At 33.1% G+C, this 26,218-nt stretch overlaps 2 protein-coding genes across 2 annotated transcripts in view; one reads left to right on the top strand and one right to left on the bottom strand.

The window, feature by feature from the left end:
- The window catches only part of LOC105617342 (synaptotagmin-6-like), a 35,560-nt gene extending 27,335 nt beyond the window's left edge, over nucleotides 1-8,225 (top strand). Inside the window, exons 6-11 of the mRNA XM_012198904.1 lie at nucleotides 189-357; nucleotides 436-556; nucleotides 993-1,164; nucleotides 1,248-1,454; nucleotides 7,873-8,073; nucleotides 8,186-8,225. Coding sequence (XP_012054294.1) covers nucleotides 189-357; nucleotides 436-556; nucleotides 993-1,164; nucleotides 1,248-1,454; nucleotides 7,873-8,073; nucleotides 8,186-8,225 — 910 coding nt within the window. The remainder of the gene's footprint in view (nucleotides 1-188; nucleotides 358-435; nucleotides 557-992; nucleotides 1,165-1,247; nucleotides 1,455-7,872; nucleotides 8,074-8,185) is intronic.
- Nucleotides 8,226-9,508: 1,283 nt separating this feature from the next.
- LOC105617196 (neurobeachin) overlaps nucleotides 9,509-26,218 on the bottom strand; it is a 222,104-nt gene continuing 205,394 nt past the window's right edge. Inside the window, exons 39-52 of the mRNA XM_012198761.1 lie at nucleotides 24,922-25,037; nucleotides 18,780-18,892; nucleotides 17,710-17,850; nucleotides 15,965-16,084; nucleotides 15,658-15,810; nucleotides 14,739-14,811; nucleotides 13,548-13,732; nucleotides 12,758-12,935; nucleotides 12,595-12,675; nucleotides 12,331-12,501; nucleotides 11,441-11,704; nucleotides 11,065-11,261; nucleotides 9,739-9,890; nucleotides 9,509-9,599 (exon numbers count right to left, since the gene is read on the bottom strand). Of these exons, the coding sequence (XP_012054151.1) occupies nucleotides 9,509-9,599; nucleotides 9,739-9,890; nucleotides 11,065-11,261; nucleotides 11,441-11,704; nucleotides 12,331-12,501; nucleotides 12,595-12,675; nucleotides 12,758-12,935; nucleotides 13,548-13,732; nucleotides 14,739-14,811; nucleotides 15,658-15,810; nucleotides 15,965-16,084; nucleotides 17,710-17,850; nucleotides 18,780-18,892; nucleotides 24,922-25,037 (2,035 nt within the window). The remainder of the gene's footprint in view (nucleotides 9,600-9,738; nucleotides 9,891-11,064; nucleotides 11,262-11,440; nucleotides 11,705-12,330; nucleotides 12,502-12,594; nucleotides 12,676-12,757; nucleotides 12,936-13,547; nucleotides 13,733-14,738; nucleotides 14,812-15,657; nucleotides 15,811-15,964; nucleotides 16,085-17,709; nucleotides 17,851-18,779; nucleotides 18,893-24,921; nucleotides 25,038-26,218) is intronic.

Here is a 26,218-nt window from a genome sequence, read left to right as displayed (position 1 = left end):
CTCTCTCTCTCTCTCTCTCTCTCTCTCTCTCTCTCTCTCTCTCTGTGTGTGTGTGTGTGTGTGTGTGTGTGTGTGTGTGTGTGTGTGTGTGTGTGTGTGTGTACATCATACATATATATATATCTTAAATTTTATAATTACGCAAAAAAATTAAAACGCAGTATTTGATATTTAATATATTTTATTAGTGTATCCTATGAAGAATTGAGGGAACGTTACTTACAATTCTCAGTATATGACTTCGATCGATTTTCACGTCATGATCTCATTGGACAAGTAGTTCTTAAAGGGCTCTTAGATTGTACTGACCTTGAGCAAGAAATCGAATATACAATGGACATTCTCTGTGCTTTGCAGGTAATTTAATTTGCATGAAATAGACAATTAATTATGGTTACTTCGAGTGTAATTTTAACTTTTCAATATTATACGTAGGAGAAAGTCGATCTGGGAGAATTGATGTTGTCATTGTGCTATCTACCAACCGCCGGTCGTTTGACATTAACTGTCGTCAAAGCCAGAAATTTAAAAGGAATGGATATAACGGGTAAATCAGGTCTGTATAGAATGGATCAAATATTTTTATTATTATTATGTATTATTAATTCTTCATCTCTGCAATTATATTTTTACTCTATCAAGCCAAGTTTTTTTACTATTTTATTGTTTTACTGTTTTAGACTTTTAAAAAAATATTAAAAAATTTAGAGTTATTTTTTAACATCTCTATTACATTACAAAATATCTTTTAATAAAATATTTTTAGAGTGTGAACTGGATTCTCCTTCATTTTGGAAAAAATGAAAATTAAAAGCAAAATTTCGCTTATTCGCAAAAAAGACAGATTGCAGACCGAGAATGAATGAAAATATCTTCTAAGAATATAATATTATTACTATTATTGTCATAATTATATGTATTATTATTACCTTTATTATATTATTATATTATTATAGCTGTAATCGACTGAATATGGTTCATTTCCTCATTAGATCCTTATGTGAAAGTCTATCTACTATGTCAAGGCAAAAGAATAAAGAAGAAAAAGACAACGGTAAAGAAGAATACTCTTTATCCCATTTACAATGAGGCACTCGTTTTTGATGTTCCCTCAGATAACATCGAGGATGTCAGTCTTATAGTGAAAGTAATTGATTACGACAGGTAAAAACAAATTTTCGACACATTTTGAAAAATTGTTTTATTAAAATAAAAGAATGGAAAATTAAATATTTTATGCACACTAGAATCGGATCGAATGAGTTGATGGGCTGTACCGCGATTGGATCGAGCTTTATTGGAATAGGCCGTGATCACTGGTTAGAAATGCTAGATACTCCAAGAAAACCAGTAGCACAATGGTATCCATTAATGGAAACTGTAGCTGGTCATATTCCAGCCGTGGATTCGGAATCACTTCCAGTAAGCCTAAGCTGCTTAAACAGGGTTAACAGGTGGGTTTAATTCCTGCGCGAATTGTGATTAACCATTACAAGAAAACCGCTATATTGTTGAAATAGTGTCATATTTTGAGGCAAAGAGCACAATCAAATAATGAATTATAATAAATTTACTCAAGAAAAAATTGTAAAATTTTTAAAATAGACTTTCATCCTCTAAAGAGATAATCCAATAGTAGTTCATTAGAAATCTAAATTCTTATATGATAAAATAAAAATTTTAATAATTTTGTTGATGCTTCTGATAAAACTCGCAGATGAAGACAAAAGGCAGAAAGTAAATACTGCAAGAGCTCGCAAATATTGTCGGACGTCGGCTTGGATATCGTCTCCTTCTGTCGTCATTTAATGCACATCGCTTGACTGACTTAAGTACAACTTCCGTCTCAAAGGAAGGCCGGAAGGCGAACTCTGTGCTTTGCAATCTTATCTCGTGCAGCAGGCATGAAATAATAAACGATCCGGCGTAACGAAAAAAACCACTCACTCGCGAAACATATGTTGCTCAATTCCGGCGATTCGATGGCGATCGTGACGGAAACGAGATAAATTTACGTTGCTTTATCTTTCGAGCTGCTGCTCGCGATTGTGCGGGCTGGTCCCGCATTATTTCAAACGCAAGTTATTGTTGTATTTACAATATCCCCATAGTATCCTCTCTTATCACACGTGATGTTGAGCATGACGGTAGTTTAAATGTTTTAGCTTAACGCGTGAGATCAGCTAAAGTAAGTTTTTATAGAAGATGAAAATAAGTGAGAATTGTGAGGAGTTTAAGGCCTTATCCTCGATAAAGATGAAACGGACGAATGCAGATAGCTTTAGAGACGGATTATATTAGTGGCAGAGTATATATCATTGAATACGATAGATGTTTAAGGTAGTACAAATAGAGTTGAATCTATACGTCGTTTATTATTTCACGCTCGCTATCACTTCTGCGCAAATGTTCTATTAACGTGATATATGTTTAAACATAAAGAAGACTCGATACAAACGAGCACTATTTGTGATAATGTATCTGAAAACACATACGCATACTGACACATATATACATACAAGTACACACGTGGTCCAACGACCGCGTATATCAGTAGCTGCTTCGTACAAATATGTACGTTTGCAACTAACGCGTCTACTCAATTGTGAACTTGATAATAAATAAATGATACACATCGTGTAAGTTAATTATATAGTAATAAAAAAGAAGAGCAAGCAGTTCTGTTATTTAATTTAATAAATTACGGATGTATTATTTATGTGCATGCCATGCATTTAAAAATATGATTGTAATATTGTGAAAATATGAGATTTTTAATGTAAAATTTGTGTTTTCAATGAGACTGTCTGATTTTTTTATGTTGCGTTGGCCAAACTTGCGAATGTCTTTAACAAGTCTGTGTAAATTTTGCTTTATTGATATATTTCTAAGAATATATATCTGATAACGTTTACACAGAATGCATGGAAAGAATTTGAGTACTAAAGAAATATGGGCGTTTCTGGAAAATATATGATAAACTGGGTATTCTCATATCAAATATTTTATAAAATAAAAATGCAATGACAAAATGTATTTTTAATTGCATTTACATCTTCTTATTTTTGTTAAAATTCAAATTATTCCTGTGATTTCAAATTTCTTAAGCCCCTGTCAGTTGTGTGAATAAGTGGTAATTACGCTACAAAAATATACGTAAGCTACACATAGTATAGAGTTATATTACGCAAATCATAAATAATCGAATGTAATATCAAAATTGAAGTGATATAATACAGTGACATATTGATTAGCGGAAAATGTGCCAACAAAATAACTATGTAACAAAAGTAGTGTGATTAATAATAGTATGTTTTAATATCACATGCTTGATATAGAAACTTCAGAATTAGTATGCTGTAATAATCTTAGAGTATCCCTCTATTTCAAGTCAATATATTTCGACTGTATGCCTTTTTTTCGTCTGTAAATTGTAAGAAACATCTTTCTAAATCCTCGAGAGTTTTCCATCTATTTCATTGTTCCAGCAATGCCCATAGAAAAAAAAAACTCGATTTTTCGTACAAGTGGGACATTCTACCACAGGACTGAGCTTTCTCAATACTTCATGTAATACTTTATGTAATAAATGGGAGATAGAGTCGCTCCATACTGAGAGTAGTATTTAAACGAATTCGAAGAACTTGTATTTACATCAAAACGCGATAAAATGTGATCTCTCCATTAGCGTTGTTATAAAATTATTTAAATCAGGATGCGCTCGAAAATGCTAAAGTAAGCTTTCAGTTTTTTTTATTACAGTGTGTATCAGTAAAAAATTTAAACGTTCCTTTTTCTACCTCGAATACTGAATCATTAATTCATGAATGATAAAACGGCTTTTTGAGATGTAAATGGACTGCGTACTGGATTATAAAATATGAATATATAAATCTTGTGTGTGTATATTTATGAATATATAAACAAGATAAATTATATTATGCAAATGAATGTACATTAAAAATTGTGTTAGTACGTATTGTAACTCTCGAAAAGGATGAGTACTTTGTTTAATACTCTACTCTAATTATGAAAGCGATCGTACAGAATTAATTTATAGACAAATAACAATAATATCGATATGGACGATGTGTATACTTTTCTAACGAGTACATACATATCTATATATTGTATATTTGAGTACATCCAGTGCTCCCTGTTATGATCGTGAATAACATAAATAAATCGGTAACAAGAAAAACTGTTATGTTTCATTTGCACAATTGCAGTATATCTTTTCTACACTCTGAAAAATATATATGTGGATTTAACACAATGCGGTATTGATATCATTATTTTTACCGTGTTTATATCAATATAATACGACAAGAATTATATTTAATCCTCTGTTGGCAATATAAAATTTTATTTCTTCCGTCAGCCAGCAATCTTCGAGAAACAAAGCAGATTTTTTATTGTTCCGGATTATAAAAATGTAGAAAAATTCTGATATATTTATTAAAGCTACCAATGAGTTTCTATCATCACAGAAGTTGGATTGTGTTTTATTTATTTTTTACAAATTTAAATTTATCTATTAGAATTCATTCAATTAAAATGATGTCTTCTTATAAAAGACCTCATGTTACCGGCAGAGGATTATAATTTTAAATTCGTTCCCATATTTTTTTATAGTGTATCGCTTAAAATATGTCAAATCTTGTTGTTAATCCAAGTTCAAGTTATAAAGAAAAAAGATCGTCTGCAACATCAAATGTACTTTTCATTTATTTGACTACTTATCTTTACAGATTATTCTACCTTATGCTAAGATACAACTTTCCCATTATGTTACCTTCTAATCGAACATTACAATACTTCTAAGTATAAAATAAGCGATAGAGCTTATATATACTGGTATGTAGCAACGACTTAAGTACCTTTCTACCTAGTAGTATTCCTTAAAAGTGGCGGGAATTAATCTGTACCGCTTATCTCCTGTCAACGACGAGATGCCCGTGATTACGGTTTGGCTTCGTCGAAAATCAATACGAGACAAGTGTCGAGAGACTCTTTTGATGATGCACCCGGTCATCCTACATCCACCGATCGAGCGTCGAACCGCTCACGGACGCGCTTTAACACCGCCGGCAAAACAATTAGGCCACTAACTATATTTTGTTCGCGGAACACAATCGTTTAGTCGTATTTATTCTTTTTTTCTCATGTGTTTGCGCGCGCAATGTCTTCAATTGCTTCAATTCATGAAGTGACGAAGAGGTCATCTTCACCGAAGACACCCGCAGTCGGTGGGAGGCTCGATCCTGACGAGATGTAATCGCGCGATTAACAATGATCCGTAAATTGGAAGAGCCTTACTATGATCCGCGCACGAAGATCGGGTCGTGTCAGATCGAGGTAGAAAAAAAACGAGTCAGTGCTTATAAAACATTGGTGCAAACGTTACTCGACGAGCTCCCTTAAATCTGCGCGATCGAGACTGCTCCAACTTTACGGCTACGTGTATATTGACTTTCGTATGTAGATGTAAAAAAAAACCGATCATACACGTCGAAAGCTTTCGATCAACTATGAAGCTCTCTCGTTAGACTCAAGACGTCAATTCACATTCCATTGAGCTTTCTCGCACAAGTTTTACATTGATTCTCTATCCCGCGTCGCTCTTAAGTATAACTTTGAGAGACTTAAACCAGGTCTTTAAGTAGATAAACGTGAGCCTAATAAGTAAGCGCTTGAGTGTTATAGCCGCGTGTTTTGCAGCGTTTGTTGTTCCTTTTCTGTTCCCGCCCGTGATTACTCTTATAAACAGACGCGTCAATTAGTCTATAGATGTAAGTACTTCTCTACGGGCAGCTCGCGGAGCGGATGAACCGGATAAAACTTTACACAGTTCTTATTATGTTCTTCTCCTCATAATCGTAATGTCGATAATTAAAATTATCACTTAACACGCAAACATTAAGGGTCTTATCCGACGAATATACAAATCTATGCTCCTATATAGGTAGCCGTCAATATTAAGTATGTTAATGTAGCCATAATCGTATAATAATAATAATATTAATAATAATGACGATAATAAATCGTAATCGTAATAATAATATAGGCAAACTCTTGTAGCGTTGTACTTAGCGTTATTTAAAATAGTAGCAATATTTTTTTTTATGTACTGAATGTTCAAGTACGGACAGAAATCGATCTGAGTTAACTTCTTTTATGTATATTAGCAATATGGAGGGAATTCACTAACAATTTGCTTAAAGAGTGCAGCACATTCTCACACATCTATAAACAAATATAAAAACTTATCTCTCTTATGTGACCTCTTGTCATCTCGATGCATTCTCATCCATTACGCTGCCTTCGCGCCTACTAAATAATTGCGAAAATACGTGTTGAATATATGTGCTACCACGCATCAAAATCATCCTCATTATTTCGCAATTCAATTATATTCCTTTTTAACTTGATGATTTTTATGAACAAGAAGCGATTTGCCAATTATCTTTGTTCTTCAGCCCAATCAAGCTAGATAGCTAGGTGATAAATGCAGTTTTGTGTGTGTGTGTGTGTGTGTGTGTGTGTGTGTGTGTGTGTGTGTAAATCGGCTAAAAGCAGGAAATGCAGATGGAATGTCATGCGTTTCTTTTTTTCGTTTTCTCTTTCCCATATTTCTCTCTTATCATAGCGAAAATAATGTCGATAGTGCACCTATACATCGAGTACACACGTAACATTTACACGCGTGACACAAAAATTCGTTTCCATACGTAAAAAAATTAGCAATATTGTTGAAAGCACTCAGACACAACCTTCAACCCTTCGGCATTTCACCCGTATCATCCCACACTCTTCTTCATCCTTTCTCTGCCATTCATGCTTTCATTTTTCCGCGCGAACAAAACGACACGAACGATCATGCAGAAGCACGCCCATAATGAGTGGCAATACACCATTATTAACACGTTGCACACGTAACATTCTCCTATACATTTAAAAATTGTACGATTACCGATGATCAATTCGCGAGAGTTGCCCGTCTGATCGTTCGGTGCACAGCAAGAATCGATATTACGACCGTAGCGCTATCGTGATCTTGCAAAGTCAAAGTGATTGCTAGAACGACGGCATTATGCATTTACTTTATACAACTACACGTAAACGGTACGGCATATCTTTTAAATGTATCGACACCTAATTGTTGAGGATCGCAGATCGTGATTCATGACAGCGATTCGACGGTAATTCTTGACTAGAACACATATTGAGGTACGGGGAAATCTATCCTTGCCATTGTACCAAGAATCAAACAATATTAATCAATAAAATTGTTTAAAATGTCAAAATTTATTAAAATTATTAAGAATTATATGTGCGTTTTAAAAAGACTTTGATAACTACTCTCGCGTTAATGTTCCGGAGTTTCTTCCGGATCACTTTTTAATCAAATTGATGACATTTGCTAAAATTGAAGACATCATGTATTTTGTTTTAAGCAAAGCAAATGATAAATGCAAAAGCGAATTGTAATTACATATAATGCATTATAAAATCACAGCGTCCTCTTAAATCGCGACGGTCAACTAAAATTTGTGATTCATTTCAAATGACTTATATTTATGTTTTTCTGCTTTCTTTCTGTATTCTCTCATCTCTGCATCCTTACATCTTCATTCTTTCATATACAAAGATTTTGCGACAACTATCTTGGCGACAGCGAAAATACACCTATCATTGTCATACGGCTACGAAGCAACGACAACAAAACAGTTTCCCCATCCTTCTGTCTTCTTAGATATATTAAGTAATTACTCGTTACACATGATTAAAATCAAGGTGACGGACAATATGCTATATCCGGAATACGTACAAACAACTGAAGGCTATACTTATGCGGCATCTGTGTCTAAGACTAGCTCGTGAAATGCACAAGGCTCAAAATGACAATACTGTAGTAACAGAGTACTACAGAAGACAGTACTGTAGTAACTACAAGATTATCGATCATATGTTCTACGATGGCAATACGATACAAACGAAAATCAAGCTAGTAATTCTACCGCCTATACGTGATCAAGCATCTTCTTCCCCATCGTTGTTGGCTGTTAAAGTGTACGTCTTTTTTTCTTCATTCTCTCACTCTCACATTTCGCTTTCTCACTCTCTTTTTCTCTTTCTCTTTCTTTCATCTCTCATATATCCTACTCACTCGAATCATTCTAAGGATCACCGACGACACATTCATACTTAAACGCGATCCTTGACAACTCGCGGAATGTTAAGGATGAATTCGGGATGTTACTTTAGCCTAAATAACTTGCTTTGCTGATTAATATACGTCGCGTGCGAAAATACCAAGAAATATCCTCGCAAAAAGTTAAGCTGGACGGCTTTGATAAAAATTAGGATCTCTTTCGAAGGACGCGAACATCAGGGTGTAGAAAGTGTTGCGGCGGCGGCGGCGAGGAATGAGGGGTAGAAGATTGATACCGCGGTCGGGAGAATGATTAGCGATGTGATGTCTACCGCGCAGCATTTACCAGTGTTATCGCGGTATCAATGATTTACGCAGTGCGTTCGCGTGCGTGTAGTCCGAACTGAACGTACAAGGTGCTTAGCCAAAAGGTTCGACGTGAGCGACATTAATACGTCTGAGAAGAATAGAATGCAAACCTCTCGCGATAATGCACGCCTTTCACTTCCTTGGCCCCTCTAATATAGGGAATAAAGCGCGCGTGTATGCACGAGTGTATGTATATATGTATAACGTGAAGAATTACATATTCCGTATTTACAATTGGACATTTAATGCTAGAGTGTCGTGGGCCAAATCCACGTGCAGTTTCAGGCATAAAAATAACATATGTTCAGCTCCGCCGTCTCGTTGACACGGTTTCTTTCTTCGGGGCTCATCATCTTTTCCCGTTATAGCATACCTTTTTCTCCGCGCCGCGTGAGAAGAAATCGCGTGAACACTCGCGAACATAGATAAATCCGAGTCTTCGTTAATTGACTAGCGTTTTCGAGCGGCACGTAATATAATTTTCGCGCTTTTACAAGCATGCGACATGGTTTGACGTCCACTCGCAATAACGCGGGATAAACGGCCGGAACTCTGATTGCACCTCGCCCTCTGTATCACGCTCCGCTCGACCTCCTCTCTCACGGAAGCACTGCACGCAGCCATGTAAGCGAGTTTATTGCTGAACGTTAAAATTCGCAGCGCACCACATTTATTTCATTGCCGCTCGTTGCACCTAATTCGAAAACGATTGATTGAATATACTTTATATATCATAAATTGCGGCAAATCTAAAGATAGTCTGACGAGAAGCTGGCCCGTACAAATGTAATGTCGCGCAAATACTATGGTTCCCCCGTACATTCGGTACACTCGTGAGTGATCCATGGAAAATTGAACAAACGAAGTATCGTTTGTTCGAGAAAATACATGTAAATTCGAAGTTGTCGTATTTGGAAAGTTAAGCGCAAGAGTTTGTTTTATAGGATGCGCCCTGCCTTCTTAGGCAAAGAAGAAGTCGTAATTTCAGTAACGCTGCTGGAATTCGTGATGCCATCTGTTAAAGTCGATGTGGAATATCACAATGGACCCGTTTGCCAGACCAGCTAGAAGAAACCTGTAAAAAACAGAATATATTTATGATTCGTTAAAAGAATATAATTTTAAAGTGGATTCCTGAAATTATGTGCAAACATTATCTCATTGTTAAAGACTAACAATAAGAAAAAGATATTTTTTATGTGGATTTCACTTACTTTTGATCATGAGCTAGTGCAAGGGATCGCACGCTGCTTTCACATGCGGGAAATGCATAAAGTAGGGCAAGATTAAAAGTTCGCCAAACTTCAACGATACCCTTGTCACCTCCAGTCATCAAGTACTCGCCGTCTCTACTCAGTAATAAGCACTGGAAAATAAATTAACGGTATTAACATACAGAATTTATTGCATTTATAAAATTTGAGCCTAAAGCTAATTATGATCCTCAAAAACTCTAATCTAAAAATCCCCTTTTTCCTTTCCATCCTAACAAATACAACTCTTTTTGCATATCTCAGATTTATAAATATACTGATAAAATACTATTAATATCTTGTCAATGACAAATATCATGTTAATAAGTAACCACAAACAATAGTTCCACTGTTTTTTTTAAATCTTTATTAGAAATCTTATTAGAAACGGAAAATAAAAATGTTGATATTTAGAGGTCTTAATGTTTATTATTTTTATTCTTCTATCTCATAGGGATATAATTAAGCTAAATTTACAGAAAAATGTTCTGATTATCAACAAAATGTTGGCTACCAACAAGAAATATACACAAAATGCATTCTGATCATATCAATCAGAATTTTATAATTAAATATTGTAATTGAATTTTTAGCTATTTCGATTAGAACATTTGATAGATTTAACTATAAGTATTTGATTTAAACTTTGATAATTGAATCTATTAAAATTTCAATTAATGCAACAATACTTTTTCCCAATGTAACTATAATATTATATATTAATAAATAATGTAAATACAAAATAAAAATTTTTTTAGATATTCTGTGCTCTACTTATCAACCAGTATATCTTTAAATCGTCTACGTAAAGATTTATCATTGATCACATATATCTTACTAAAAAAGAGGCGGCACCAAGTACATGTATTATTAATGACAATCGCTATCTATTGTTTCAACGATTTACAAAATTATAGACACAATTGTTTAAATTAATTATGTAATTTCCTTTTTTTTAAATTTTTTAAACTTTCAGGAAGAAATGTTTATGTTTATGTATATAATTGTATATAATTACATATAATTATACATATAAAATTATGTATAATTATATATAAAAATTGACATATTTTATATATATATATATATATATATATATATACACAATTATATATAAGTATACATAAAATATGTCCATATATGTAATATGTATATGTAACATTTTTTCCCGGATTATAATGCCCTTGAGTTATAATGCCCCAGTTATTATGAAAACTCTTAGATAAATATGCTTGGAAATATAAATTATCAAAAACTTAATTACTGAAATTAATTACAGAAGTTCACCTGTAAATTATCATTATGAGACTCGTGACGAAGACGTTTTCCATTTATAGTGAAAGCCGCTATGTGCCCACGTTCATAGTTTACCACGATGACGCCCTCGCGTGACATAGCGATGTTTTCAGGGGACGAAAATCCATTCGGCGCCTCGAGAGACCTCAGAAGGTCACCAAAAGTGGTATGGACGAGTACCGGCCCGTCTGCAACATCAAATTATTTACAATTAATTATTAAAAATCAATCAAATTATTTCGAAATCAGACATTATGCGTTTAGACAATATAATTAATTATTATACAATAGTGTAGGACAAAGTATTTATGTTATATATTTTTTTATCCTTTTTCCTAAGATTCTTTTTTCAATTCTTAATACGTACAATGCGATCCCGAGACAACCAAACCCAACTCGGCGGATATGACGACGGCCGTCACAGGCTGTTCGTGACCTGTAAGGGTGGCACGTGGCGCCGGTGCTTCACCCTCACCAACGATAGTTTGTGTTCTTGCGTTCCAATGCCAAAGGAGGACAGTACAATCAGCACTTCCAGATGCAATGTAGCAATCGGAAGTAATGTTGCACTCGCTGCGCGACAAGCAAGTAACGACTCCGTAATGACCAAACACTATTTGGACGATTTTTGCTGCAAATATATAATATAATTTATATATATTATATATATAATAATTATAATTTCTCTTTTTATAAAATTTTACTAGATAAAGAAACATATAAACTAATGATTGCTTATTTACACTACAGTAAAAAACGTTTAATATTTATGTTAAAAATCGTTCTTGTTAAAATTTTTGTGTTAAATTTTTTAATCGAAATGTTTGTAATTTAACATAATATGATTATTATTTGAATATTTCATGTTAAATTAATACTCAACATTTTTTAGTGTAAAAGTAACATAATTTATAAATAATTAACATAAAAATAATATATTTTAAAATGTAAATTTTAGATAAATAAATGTACAATGTATTAATTTAACATAGTATAAATATTAATTTTATGGAAGAAAATATGCTTCCATAATTTGTTTACGAATTTTATTAATGTTATATATTTTTTATTAATTTTTTTATTTAATATTTGCCTTATTTTTTAATATATTTTTCTTGTGGTAAATTAATCAAAAATTTTTAATTTTGGACTTTAACTTTTTAAAATACGCAAAATGTTAAATTTAACATAAATTTTCCATGTGTTTTTCCATTCATCCCATTATAGCGCGATTAATTAAGAAACATTAAAACTTACCTGTCTCGGTGGAGAAAACGCGGAAGCTATTGTCCCAAAATCCGCAAGCCACTAAAAATCGGCTGTCCACAGTGGTAACAAAGCAATTGCTGCGAATTTTAAGCTTCTGACTAAAATTGTCGCCTAGATGTCGACGTTGTAACGTTGGATTTGAGCTGTTTGCCGCTTGAGCTAAAAATATACAGCACGGCATCGTTAATTAGTACACACATCCCGAAAACATCTTGAAAATGTTACTTCATCTGTATATATACGCATACTTACAGAGAACAGGATCCATGGATAATGGCTGATTGGCAGCCTGCGCCTGAGGTGTATCTGCATAACTCGGAGATTGCACGGAGGCTACAAAAGATTAAAATTACGATAACAACGAGGCAATGAGAATAAATTCAAGCGCCGGAGTGCGTGTAGAAAATTACTTTACCTGCATAATTGGTATTCCACCGATTAACAGCAAATTGCTGTCCGGTGGTTACCGTCACAACCGATGGCAGTGGCAGTTGAGGGTAAGTGTTAGCCGAGATGTGACAGATCGGCGAGTTAGACGGAAACTTGATAGTCATGCACACGTCGTCCGGAATACTCGAAAACATCATTGGCGACTAAAAAAATATTGCAATTTCTGTCATTTTATTTTATTTTGAGGATCTCTATAATAGCACAATTATCTCTAGTAACATCCCAGATAATGTATGTTTAAAATATTTTCATAAAAATATCTTTTGAGACACATATGTATAAAAAATATCTAAAAGACATCGTAAAAAGATCTAGATAATACGTATTGTTCAGGATAATATCGTTCTAGTATTGGTTCAATATATATCTAATGTTTAATCAATGTATCACCAATAAGATGCTAATAAGAATGGCTTAAATTAAATGAAGCTAAACATTTTCGCTTCTGAGAGGTGTATCCGCAGGACACAAGCTAACAGTAATAATTACATCATATTATAATTTCCCTCAACAATATAAATATAATATATAACAAATGTGGATGAGAATTACATTGAGTGGAAAATTATAACATTGATGTAATGTTCGTGTTCTGCGGATAATCATATATTTTATGGACATTATTTTTTTGTATCAAGGATTACGTTGATTCTTAATCCTTTTTTATATTATTAAATAAATGTTCTCAAATATTCTCAATCTTTTTTAAAACTGCATACATATAAAACTATTTTTCCATGTTGAGATAATCTCACCAAATGCATCGCGGAGCTTCTCGGAGGATGCGGTTCCATCAAAAGCTGCGACGGCGTCTGTCCGAAATTCCTAATTTGGTTTTCTATAGCTTCTCTTATCATAGGATCTGTGATTGTGTCCAGTTCTACGGTACCCTCGTACGTTAAATAGTAGAAAACGTTGGTTGCACGTACAGCTTCCGGGCCTGCGAGAAACAAAATAACCGAAGTTACACGAAGATCTTTAACGCGTGATTGTTTGCTATAATTTTATGAGGTTTTCGTGCGTTATTGCCTCGCTGTGCAACATAATGCATTCTTCGAGAATGACTCTGAGAGCGTTCTCGACGATTGCTTGTGCTCGGTATTTCCGGCTGGCTCTACTTTCGTGCTACCGGCTGCTGCGCTACCGTAAAACGTGTTGCATATTATGGGTGGGACGCATTGTCGCACTCGGCACACGTGCCTAATTGGTCGGGACAGGGACCGAGAAAGAGAGAGAGGAAGTTAACTAAAAACTAATTTCTTCCATACGCGCGCTTTCGTACGCCAGTCTTCCTCCGCTGCCGCGTCCGATGCCAAGGCAGCATCTTCGGGGAAGCGCCGGATATAGAGGCGCCATCGGCAATTAACATTGGTGGAAATCTAATTTGACTCGACTGCGCCTCTGTCCTAACACCCAAGGCGTAACCTTGGCGTTCGCGAGCGGCGCCTGCCATTGTGTGAACATTTATTAATTCAATTCATGGATTATCGTCCGAACCTAACGTCATCGACAATTAAGTAATCGGTGTAAAAATATCTTAATAAGACATTTTAGATAATCACAGAGATTAAAAATCAAAGAAATTTTATTTTTTCACCGAACGCAATAGATTTAAATATATACTTTTATTTTTTAATATCCGTAATTGACAAATTTCAATAAATTATTATAAATATACACGGGCAAAATAATTTTCTTGAAGTATCTAAAAATCTAACTAGATACAGTTCTAAAAATAACTTTGTTGAATCATCAAAATAAAATGATATAGAAAATTTAACATATGAATAATGCTGCAAAAAGTTTTGACATTCTAGCAACCAATTTGAATACCTTATATAATTATTCTAATGCTCTAATAAAATCATTTTTAAATCTGTATCTAAATTTTTAGACATACTTTAGCAAAATTTAATCTTCTCCGCCTATGTTTTAAGTTATCTTACCTTTCTGTTTATAACCGAATATCAGGTCGATCCATTGATGTAATTGACATGACACAAATTCGGACTCGAGTGCCTGAAGAAAATAGCAATTTATTAAATAATGTCAACTGTAAGATATGTCGCTGCATTGATACAAAAATGATATAACTTAAAGTTAGCAACTTTTCTGTAGAGCATTTTTTAAAGTCTTTCTACATTTTCGAATAACATTTTAATTAAAGGGGGGATGATAAATATATTCACTATTTTCCATGTTACTTTCAATTATAATATATTCTTCAAAATTAATAATGTATTCTTAAAAATTATTAATTAATTAATTAATTATGAGTTTTTAAAATACTATAATTTTTATGATATAAAACTGTGTAATTTTCCCTTATCAGAGTTATAACATTTTTCCATATAAACAATGTCTTGACAAATATGTTATTTTTCCACAACAATATATTAGTCCTTAGAATAGATTTCCTTTCATTATCTCATAAATGCTAATTTTTTTTACTTGAATCAGTTTTTTATCAATGCGGCAAAATATATATATATATATATATATATATACTACTTGCAATATTTTTTCATAAAGACTTATTAATATTTTTTAAATTAAAAATTTATATTATTTATTAAATTATTTACATACGGAAAGAAAAGATTTGTTATAAATGGAAGGAATTACAAAATTTAATTGTTAAATCTGTTTGATATTTATAACAAACAAATTTGTATATTTAACAAATATTTTATATTTGTTGCAAATAATTTTTAGAGAATACAAAAAAGAATAAATATTTATTACACCTGCCAATAATTTAATTCTTATATTTGCAAGTAGAATTTAGCGTTATAGCGTAAGATTATTAGTTTTCATAGCAAATGTTTTCTATCCATGTTGATTTTGAAAAAGTTAATTCTGTACCATTCGATTTATACGTATAAATTCTTCGGGAGACGAAGCCCAGGGTGGTAATTCAACATCGCCGACCGAGCTACCATCTTCCTGCCTGCCCAAACGGTAGCGATTGCTATTTACTAACATTTCTGGTAGGAAAAAGAATTCCGGAATCAGCTCCTGTTAATGAAAAAGCGAATTTATAGCTCTGCTGATCTTCAGTATATCAAGTGAGACAAAATTGAAATTTTATGCAGCGATGATAACAACGGATATTCACTAAAGCGTGGCGAAAATGTAAATTTTACGAGTATCTTAATTAAATGCAACGAACCTTAACGTCGGATGTATCACGTTGGCAATTCTTCCACGAGAGCGCGATAGATGAAAATAATCTATTAGGGTGATCAAATTTGCCACCTTGCAAAGCCAAGAACATAGTTGTCATTGGTTCCTGTAAAAATCATTTATATCCATAGAATCATTTAATTATTTTTTATCATTTGCATAGATTGTCATTGCTCCTGTTTAATATGACATTAATTCAAAACAACAAATAAATTTGTGTGAATCAAACAATTTAATAGTTTCTTGAGATCAAACAAAAATTTGAGCCAAGTATAATTTGATTCAAATTTAATTATTTATTATTAACTAAGTGCATACATTAACATGAATGGTACTTTGAAATTAACAGAAATTAATTGATTTACATTTTGACCCAAGTGAAAATTAAAATAAGAAAATGTTGTTTAATTCAAGGGTTCATTGGGTTATTATTGCTCCTTTGATATCTAATAATATAATCGAGCGCTTTTATAACAGGAGCATGTAAATCTCGTAGAATATCAATAAGGACAAAATGTAGAAACGAGTGTGTGAGTTGGGGCAAAGAAAATGCGGCACGATTCTAAACCATCACTTAGAGACACTTTATAGGCGGTCCTTTGTGTGCATGGTTTCTTGTGAAGCCCTTCTCGTTTCTCGGTCAGTCATCCGTTCCGTTGACAGACGAATGAACGCAAAGCGAAAGGCCACACACATAATCGAAGCATTTTCGTGCTGTGGCACAAACGCAAATATACGCGAGGACATAAACCCGATTTTTGCATTTTACTTAGGAGTGCGATCCTCGTTATATATCAGGCTTAAAACTATTCCTTTATGGCAGGACTCCGGAATAATACTATAAACGGATCATTAACGTATCTTCAGCGAACAAAGCATTGAAGTAGCATAACGGTTATAGATCAATAAATTATTCATGATACAATATTTTATCGTACAAATGCGTTGCAAATAAATAATTGAAAGCACCACGTCTTTGTTTTGAATTTTAATGTACGCAAACATGTTTTAGATTTGTCAAGAATTCGTTAAGGATAATTACATAAATTCAGTGATATCATAGGAATTATTGCGATAATTAATAATTTGGCGACAGATAGAATTCGATCAACACAATCAATGATAAATAACACTCGGAAATTTACAGCGAAAATTTCTATACAAACTATAGATATTAACTCAGTCTAAAAAGGACAGAAATAGAAAAAATAGATGAAGATATTTTCTAGTTAGGCTCTGAAATTCAAGCGAAATGCAATATTTCATGAGGAAATGCAGCAGAAAACAAATGTGTATATTTAACGAGAAGGCGGGCGTCATTGGCATGAGGGCGTTTCGACGCCTTCAAATTAGCGTGCACGCAGTACTAAAAGTGTCGCTTAAATTTATGATGCAGATTGGACACGTTTCGTAAGTGGAAAGACAAAAAAAATCAGCGATTGGAAGCTAATTATACGTCTATTATATGGATAAAGATCCGGTCCCGTATCCTGCGTTAAACTTCAATTTAATCCCGATAAAGGAAACGACGTGATTAGTGAATATTTTTATTTAATGAATGCATTTGTTATGCAAATATAAATGCAATTCAATCAATCAATTTTTTTTGTTTCGTATTTAAGTAGTCATAATAATCATAAAGTAATGCTATATCTATGATTTTTACAATTAAATTGATGAAATGAAGTTGAATATCAAGCATATAATTTCATAAAGTAATGAGAGACTTACCACGCGTATCATCCAATTTAAAACAAAGGCCGCCGTAGAATAATGTGTGCCATAGTGGAAGGGTGGTATAGTGTCGTGTTCCCAGCTCTGGAAACGTTCTTCGAAGTAAGCTCTCCTATTTGGATTCAATGCGCCAATGGGCTGTGAAATACATGAGTATTCTTTAGTCGTTTGTCTTAAAAATTTTGCTGAATTATATATGAAATATCAAATGTACATGGAGAGAAAAAAAACGCAATTATCATATTTAAGAGACTAGAATATATAGTCATTTTTAGGCCAATTATATATTTATAGTCGTTTTAACCATGCAAATGTAATTAATTGTGCTATTATAATAGTCACACATACTACTTGAAAATATCTGATTTTCTTACAGTATATTTTTTAATTGTTATTGCCACATAAATAAGTAAGTGAATATAAAAAAATAGTTATATTTATTATATTTATTATATAATTATTATATAATATTTATTATATAATAAATAGTTATATTTATTATATAATTGTGATTTACTAAATAAAATGTTTATTTTATTTAGTAAATTATTAAATTATACCATTTATATCTTCATATTTTACTATATTAATATTTGAAATTATCATAATTTTATACTGAAAAAATATAGTCAATTTAATAAATATTTAGTTGAATACTGCCAACTAAATATTTATTAAATATAAAGCTATATTTATTTGATACAAGAAATGTTAATTTGATTTAACAATCATTTTTTTTATTGAACAAATATTTACTTACCATAAGTAAATGTTTAATTGGCAGTATTGAACTAGATATTTATTAAAATTAACTATATTTTTTCTCAGTGTATAATTTCTTCATGTTAGACAGAATTATACACATTATTATATGGTTATTATTACTATTATAGTATAATAATCATAAACATTCTTCTAATTATAATTACTTTACCATGCAATTACAGTCATAAATGCTTATTAATAAGCATTTTTCTCAATCATGATTTGAATTAAGAGAACAAGATTACTAGAATATTCATTTCGAATAATCTCGTTGTTATTTATAAAAGCCGCTAAGTTTATACCTTCGACAAATCTCTGTAATTGCTGGGCAAACTGAGATCGAGTTCCTTCGTTTCATAGTTCGTTAACACCCAAGGAAATACAGGATATTGGTTCAAGTCATTGTACGTGCGGCCTGAAATAATACAAATTAATTTTTTTTAAAACCAAAAATATTTAAAAATAAGATTGAAAATTAAGTCACTCTTTTTTAAGACTGGCTCAATTTTTGAAGTGAAATTTCACTCCGAAGAATTTAAAAAATAAACTTTAACTTTAAGTTTTAAACATTTATTAATTAAATGACCTAAATCATCATTTAATGTCCTAGACAAAAAAAGAACGAGGAAGTCAGAATGATAAGTGTTTAAATTAAATTCCTCATACATACAATCGAAAATACATGAAAAGAGATCGCAATTTGATTTTTAATGCGGATAATCGTCGGCCCACTTTTTTCTTCGCCCTGAGCGGTCACTCCTATCCATCTCGCACCCCCGCTGTTAGCTAAGAGCGACGAAAGCGACCACGAGACCGCATCAAGTTCGTGATTCTATTTTTACGAAAAACGCGCCGCGCGGCTCAATGGGGCGCGCCGCGCCGTTTAGTAAGCGCATAACTCAGAGCGTGACGGCTAATCGCTCCTGAAATTGTCACTCCCAGAGGTCTTACTCATCCCCCTCCCCCTCAAGTCCCCACAAAATCCCATCCCAAAATGCATTAGTGACGGCAGCGTGGTCCCAAGGCTGAGTTCTAATCTCTTTCCCTGTCGCTAATTAAAGCACGTCAGCGAGTTTGTCACTCCGCGCTCTCATACGGATACACGTGTGTCACCATCCTCCCTTGCTCCGTTACTTCTTTCTCTTTTCTTATTTCGGCTCTATTCGACGGCATAGCACGCGAAATGTTCCCATTGCTGATTATTGTGCAACGGAAACGATTAGATTAATTAAATTTACGTAGAAGCAATCGAATTGTGCTAAATCTGCAAATACAACGCATCGTTTAACAAATGTAGCATAAAATAGTGATACAATATATGGTAGAAATTTATGTAATGTTGATATTTTTCAAAAAATATGTGACTGTTTATTATTATTTTGATCGCCATGTTATGCATGCTGGGTAAAGTTTTAGTTTCTGTAAAAAAAAAAAAACAATAAAACATAAAAAGTAATAGATTTATTTTATTATTAGAAATAAAATTATTCATTAAAAAATTTTTTTATTTATATCCGTTTTAATAAAAAGATTATTTCGATTTGCGAATCATATTTTTACTGTCCTAGCTAAAATTATATTATTAAATATGTTATAATATAAATAATGATGTACAGTTTTTTTTTAAATTTATTTACTTTAGTGATCAAATGGTGAGGACGCCCGCATGGAATACGCAAGAGATCCGGGTTTCAGAATCCCAGCTGAGGCAATATTTTTCGCAGATTTAAAATTCTTATTAATAGACTATTAATATTCATATAAAGACGTTTATTAAAAATTATTAAATTTGCACCTGCAGGTAATAGACAGGTAATAGACAGATAATAGACAGGTAATAGACAGGTAATAGACACTTATCGACAGGACAATTAATCAAGAGATTACGACAAATGATAGTGTGTAGAAATATAGTGAAGAGGAATTATTCAAATTAGTGTAAAATAAACAGAAGTTAATAAAATTCATGTTTGTGATGAACTATAAAATTTTTTTTGCATACCATTAATTACACATTCTGTTATAAAGACTTCATAAATTGTTAATTCAATGAATCATATTGCTTTGAGTCTACTCATAATTGCGTTTCAAGATCGAAAAAGATTTCGACGCGCAGTTTGCAGAATCAGATATATATATATATAAATTTATATATAAATATTTAAGCATTAAGATCCGCTTTGATCGAATATAGAATTTTTCTTATTTAACTAGAATTATTTACTTTTTTCAATTATTTATACTTATTTATTGGACACATTGGTGAAATGATATGGTTTATTTTGTACAATTTGACTTTACATAGCTTTACAAAAATCTAATAAAGAGCCAATTTACTAGAAAATAGTAATTAATTTATTTTAAGTAAATACTGCTTAAAGTACTGCTATTCAGCATTTTTAGTATTACAAATAAGTATATAATTAATTGCTGTCTTTCAGTAATAAATTGATCAATATTAGATTTTCATAAGCGATAATATTATCATACTAACCAATTTACTAAAAGACAGTAATTAACTTATTTTAAGTAAGTACTGTTTAAATAAAGTACAGATGTTCAATACTTCAAATAAATAATTAATTACTGTCTTTCAATAATAAATATTCAGTCAGTATTAGATTTTCGTAAACGATATTTTATAAAAAGTCACTCATTTATCGACTTTGAGTCTCTCAGAGCTCAACATTGAAATCAGTTTGACAATCAAAATGTTAATTATTACTGCGCATAAATTTATCCCTTATTAGAGCGCATTTTTAAATATCAACACAGTGCGGCCATTTGTTACCGAGTTAAAGACACCGTGAACTGACAAGAACTACTAGACTGAGAAAGTCTCCAAGAAGTTCGTCGAATACTTAATTCCCTCGATAAAAAAAAAGCAATGCACTGGCAAAGTCGTACCGCATAGGCCGCTGGATAAGTTCCACTGTCGTTACAATACGACCGTAAATCGTGGGCGTCGCGCGAGCGACGGCCGTGCGTAAATAATAGCGAGGCCGCGTTATGCATCAAAGTGATTATTAATGGTAGCGTCGGCGTGAGTAAACGCTCGGCAAACGTGTCTCGACACCAGAATGTCCGCGACACAAACGCACACACGTATCCTCTGTCGTTCTCTCGTCTTAAAGACATTACCCTTGCTTTTTCTTCCGAATTTTGTCCCTGCTTCAGAAGAAATATAAACATTTAAAAAAAAATTCACAGATTGTAATTATTCGCGACCTACAACAAGAGCATTGATAGTCGAAAAGACGTGCATGTAAAGTACTACAAATACTCTTAAGCCGGGAGTAATTATCTGATTTTTTAACATAGATTTTGTCATTAACTCCGAAGAGTTAAGTCTAATTTTTTAAATTTAACATAATATGTAATTTAACGATAATTGAGAAAGATAATTGAGTAAAGTTAGGACGTCGAGTATTTACTTCGTCAGAGTTAACGATATTTACACTACATTTGTGTATTATAATTATAGACGTTTGTGTATGTCTATAATGAATTAGTCGTTGATTTGTTGGTTGTTTTATCGGATTGTTGTTACTGCGTCCTCGGCAATAATTCACTCCAAAGCAAGATCAGCCTAGATACGATCGAAAACGAAGGCGACGACCTGTTGGCAACTACCTGGGATGAAAGGTCCGTAGATCGGCGTATATAAAACGAGCTATATACATTTTGAAAAATAAATACGATAGAAATTTAGAGGTACTCGTATATCAATATCCTTTGTGCGTACGCATCTTGTCGTATACTATATTACATTCCGCATTATATTTATGCTTCACATTTCTTAATTTCAATAAATATTTGAATAATGAATTTTGTGTTTTCGTTTTTATTAAACACAAATATAATCTGAGTTATAAGTACGTTAGTAAGTCAATAATTAGTAAGTCAAGTAATCTTAATTTTTATCATCTTGATTATTAAGTGCAAAAATAAGACTTGACTAACTGAAATTATATTGAAAATCGTATAAAGCACCATAAATTGTTTTATATCTAACGAAGAATAAATTAAAACAGTTTAATTTATATATAGATTAATATACAAACATATCTATTCACATATGTAATATAATATTTATTTTTATAACAGTTTTAATTCCATTAATCCTTCTTTATTATAATATTTATTACTGCCTTTTTCAAGAAAATGCAATAAATTGAGAGTGCTTTGTACTTAATGATGACTATAGTTGATACGCCAGATACGATTACGGAGTATGTAAACAAATTTAAAATATCACGATATCCATGGGTGACTAAAGCAATTATATCGAGAAGAGTTAAGATCAGATTGCGTTATAACTCCAGCACACTCCAGACTATGCCGGCTGCATTTTGCACAGGGTGGTCCATATAAAGTCTTACAAATTATTTTTCACAAGAAACAATATAGAAATAGTGATAAAATATAATTATGGATATATGACAATGTGAGATGTGAACATAAATATCCGATATTCAAGAAATGCACAATGTTCATCCCGAAAAGTACTTATCGAAAAGTACTTGTCTCTGTCTCGAACTCTCTTCACAATTCGCCCTGTACACGCGCGGCCGGTTCGCCGCCGCCGCCACCGCCGCCACCGCCGCCACTGATGCAGGCTATCGTATTTACATCGGATTCACTGTCATTAATTTTTAATAAACCGACGCACGAAGAGCAAAATAAAATCTCGCAGACTGATCGTATGCGGGAGCGGACCGGCGCGGCGCAGCACGGTGCGGACCGGTTCGTTTTCGTATCGATTCTCTTTCTCTCTCCTGACGGTTCCACCGCTCACATTACGTGCAGAGAGCGCGGCCTCGGTATACCCACGGCTATTTATTCGAGCAATTAATATATAACCCTCGTAAATACGCAGCCGCGGCCACCCCCGGGCGGATTGCGGCAGATTGCGCCGAAATGCGAATAATTACGCGTCCGTGCTCATCGCCGTCATTAAGCCAACCTGGCCGACCGCGGGCGTAGATGCGCATAAATCCCACACGGGCGAGATAACTTACGACGCGAGCTTGAGCGAGCTCTTAACCGACTAGTTTACAAGAATCGCAACCGATCATCGGTTAATATTGCCGCAATGACGATTGGTGCCGCCCGTAACACTATCGTGCCCACCGACGATTATTATCGAAAGAACTTGGCCTGGGGAGAAGAGGACAGCGAGAGATCGATCACTCCTGGGAGTCGATGAACTTCGCGGCAAGAGAAGAGAATCGTTTGATGATACGTTTGTTTCTTCTATATACAATGCTTCTTGCGTGTAATATAGAAGATAAATGGTGCACGTTGAATTCTCTCTTCCGTGAAATTAAAGATAAATTGTTCTATCGTGCGCACGATAATAAAAGCACAATGAGCGAACACGCTTTGCGTGTAAGTATCATTAAATCTCGTATAAATGTTGTCCGAGAAAAGGAATACGTCATTCTGTTATTGGCACTATTGTAATCTACTGGGAATAGTCACCTTTCATATCCAATGAAAAAATGTAAATTATAAAATATTGTTTTATATATAAATATATATTGTTTAATATATTTTTTTACAACTGTTCTTTACGAATCTTTAAATATGCAATTCCGTAAAAAATCTGCAATAGAAAAACATTATATTAATCTGAAATCTTTATTTTTTAGAAATGCTGTCGTAATAAGCTAACATGCTTATATTCTATTTAATATTTATTTGATTATTGCCATTATATTAACGTTTAAAGAAAATTTTAAATGTTCAATACAAATATTCTTGGAAAGGAATATTGATATCCAACGTAGAATATCCATAGAATAATATGTGCTATTTGGATAATAGATTTGGATAATAGATTAATAGATTTTCCATCTTATCAAAATTAATTAATTGTGTAATATTTTATTCGGTTGTATTTATATTTGCCGTTTTTCCCTTTTAATATTTAATATCGTGAATCGTATATAACTTATTAAAAGGAATACGCTTTGATGAAAAGGTCAGCGAGATGCGCCTGCTAAGTACCTCGTGATTCGTCAAGAAACATCCGAACTGTCTCATTAAAAAGCGCACGAGGCCGGTGGCGTTTCGAGTTTCGTGATTTGGTTCGATGAACGCATGAGGGAGCCGATATTAAAACCGAAGAGAAACAAAGACACGCCATTTCGCCCTCAGCAACGAGGCGAGGAGGGGTAGTGGCGAGTCCCTCGGGAGAGGATTACCGGGGTCCACAAGGTTGGGATTACTCGTATAGGGTAGCTAACGGAACACAGGGCTGATTGAGAACATCCCTAATGCGCCATGACAGACTCCATCCGCCCGTGTGCACCCATAAAAAAGCCTGGTGTCTTCGCTACTTTCGCGCTTCTTTCTCCAATCGATACCCAAGCGGAATCGGCCGACCACCAGTCGATTTTGATCGCGTTTTACATTTATCTACAAAGTAAAGATACTTACCAGCAATTGTGTTCAGGAACATCAAATATTCAAAATTGGATATTTCCCGACGCTGCCATTTTTGAGTCATATTGGAGCTCCTCATCAACTGTCGCGGTGACATCAAAGATGCTCGTCTGTAAAATAAATAAAATTTATCAATCACATAAAAAATACAGTTATGTTAAAAAAATATGTAAAATATAATTAACAGAAAACGAAATAATGCAACTTTACAGTAAATTATTTTCCGATTAATTTACTCTAATTAAAGTACTCCAATAACTGAATGTATCCAATGATTGAAAAATCAAAAATGTATTTATAATTATTAAGATGTTTGTCAACAACAGTAAGAAATGATAAATAAAAAAGAAGAAGTTAAATATTTTTGTCTTAAAATACATAACAGTCTTTAATTGCGAAAAAAATTGCGAAAAAAATTGTTCGTTTTAAGGAGAACTATTACAATAATTCTCAAATAATAATATTAATAATATTATTAACGACTTCATGCATTAATATAAAATTTCATCTCAACCTATTTTTGCTATGAATATTCGAAACGTCCATATCTATGCTCGTTAAATCAATGTGTAAAGGATTGTGTAGAAATAAGAACATCCATATGCATCGAAACTACATACGCCAACAGTATTCATAATCAGAACAAGCCCGAACGATTTATAGTTTACCGCCAAAACGATATAATTGTATGCCAGATTGTAGGCTATATTGCGAGATATGTCACTTCTCGGCATCGCGCAGCGTCTTTTAATTACCAAATCAAACGAAAGGTGCATATAGCTTTGATAAGCAATTAAGACGGCGGTCGGGCCCAATTTACAAGAGCAATTACGTCAGGACGCACACCGGCATTTTGCGTTCGCGCCATAAAGCTCTCTTTATGAACGCGAAGATCGCTGATTTAGGATTTATATAGGAGACTTTAACGGGCGTAAGTCCTTCAGACATTAAAGGAGGCACACGACGACCGGATGTATAAATTCAATTCTTGGATTCATCTCGCGTAAATTTCATACGAGCATGAAAACTTCTAGTGCTACAGTGCGACCGGCAAAGTATCGACTGTATTTCTTGAAATATAAATCAAGTCAATCACTCTCTCATGTGGAAATTTTGGAATGTATTGTTAAATGCTTCAACTTATTTATGTATATATATATATATATATATATATATATATATATATATATAGTAAGTTAATTTAATTAGTTATATATATAATAATTATTATAATATATATATAGTATATACTAATAAGTACTACTACTACTACTACTAGTACGTAATTACT

This window comes from Atta cephalotes (assembly GCF_000143395.1).
Source record: "Atta cephalotes unplaced genomic scaffold scaffold00012, whole genome shotgun sequence".
NCBI classification, from domain to species: domain Eukaryota; kingdom Metazoa; phylum Arthropoda; class Insecta; order Hymenoptera; family Formicidae; genus Atta; species Atta cephalotes.
The sequence above is the reverse complement of the archived record's forward strand: the minus strand, read 5'-3'. Positions and strand labels throughout refer to the sequence as shown.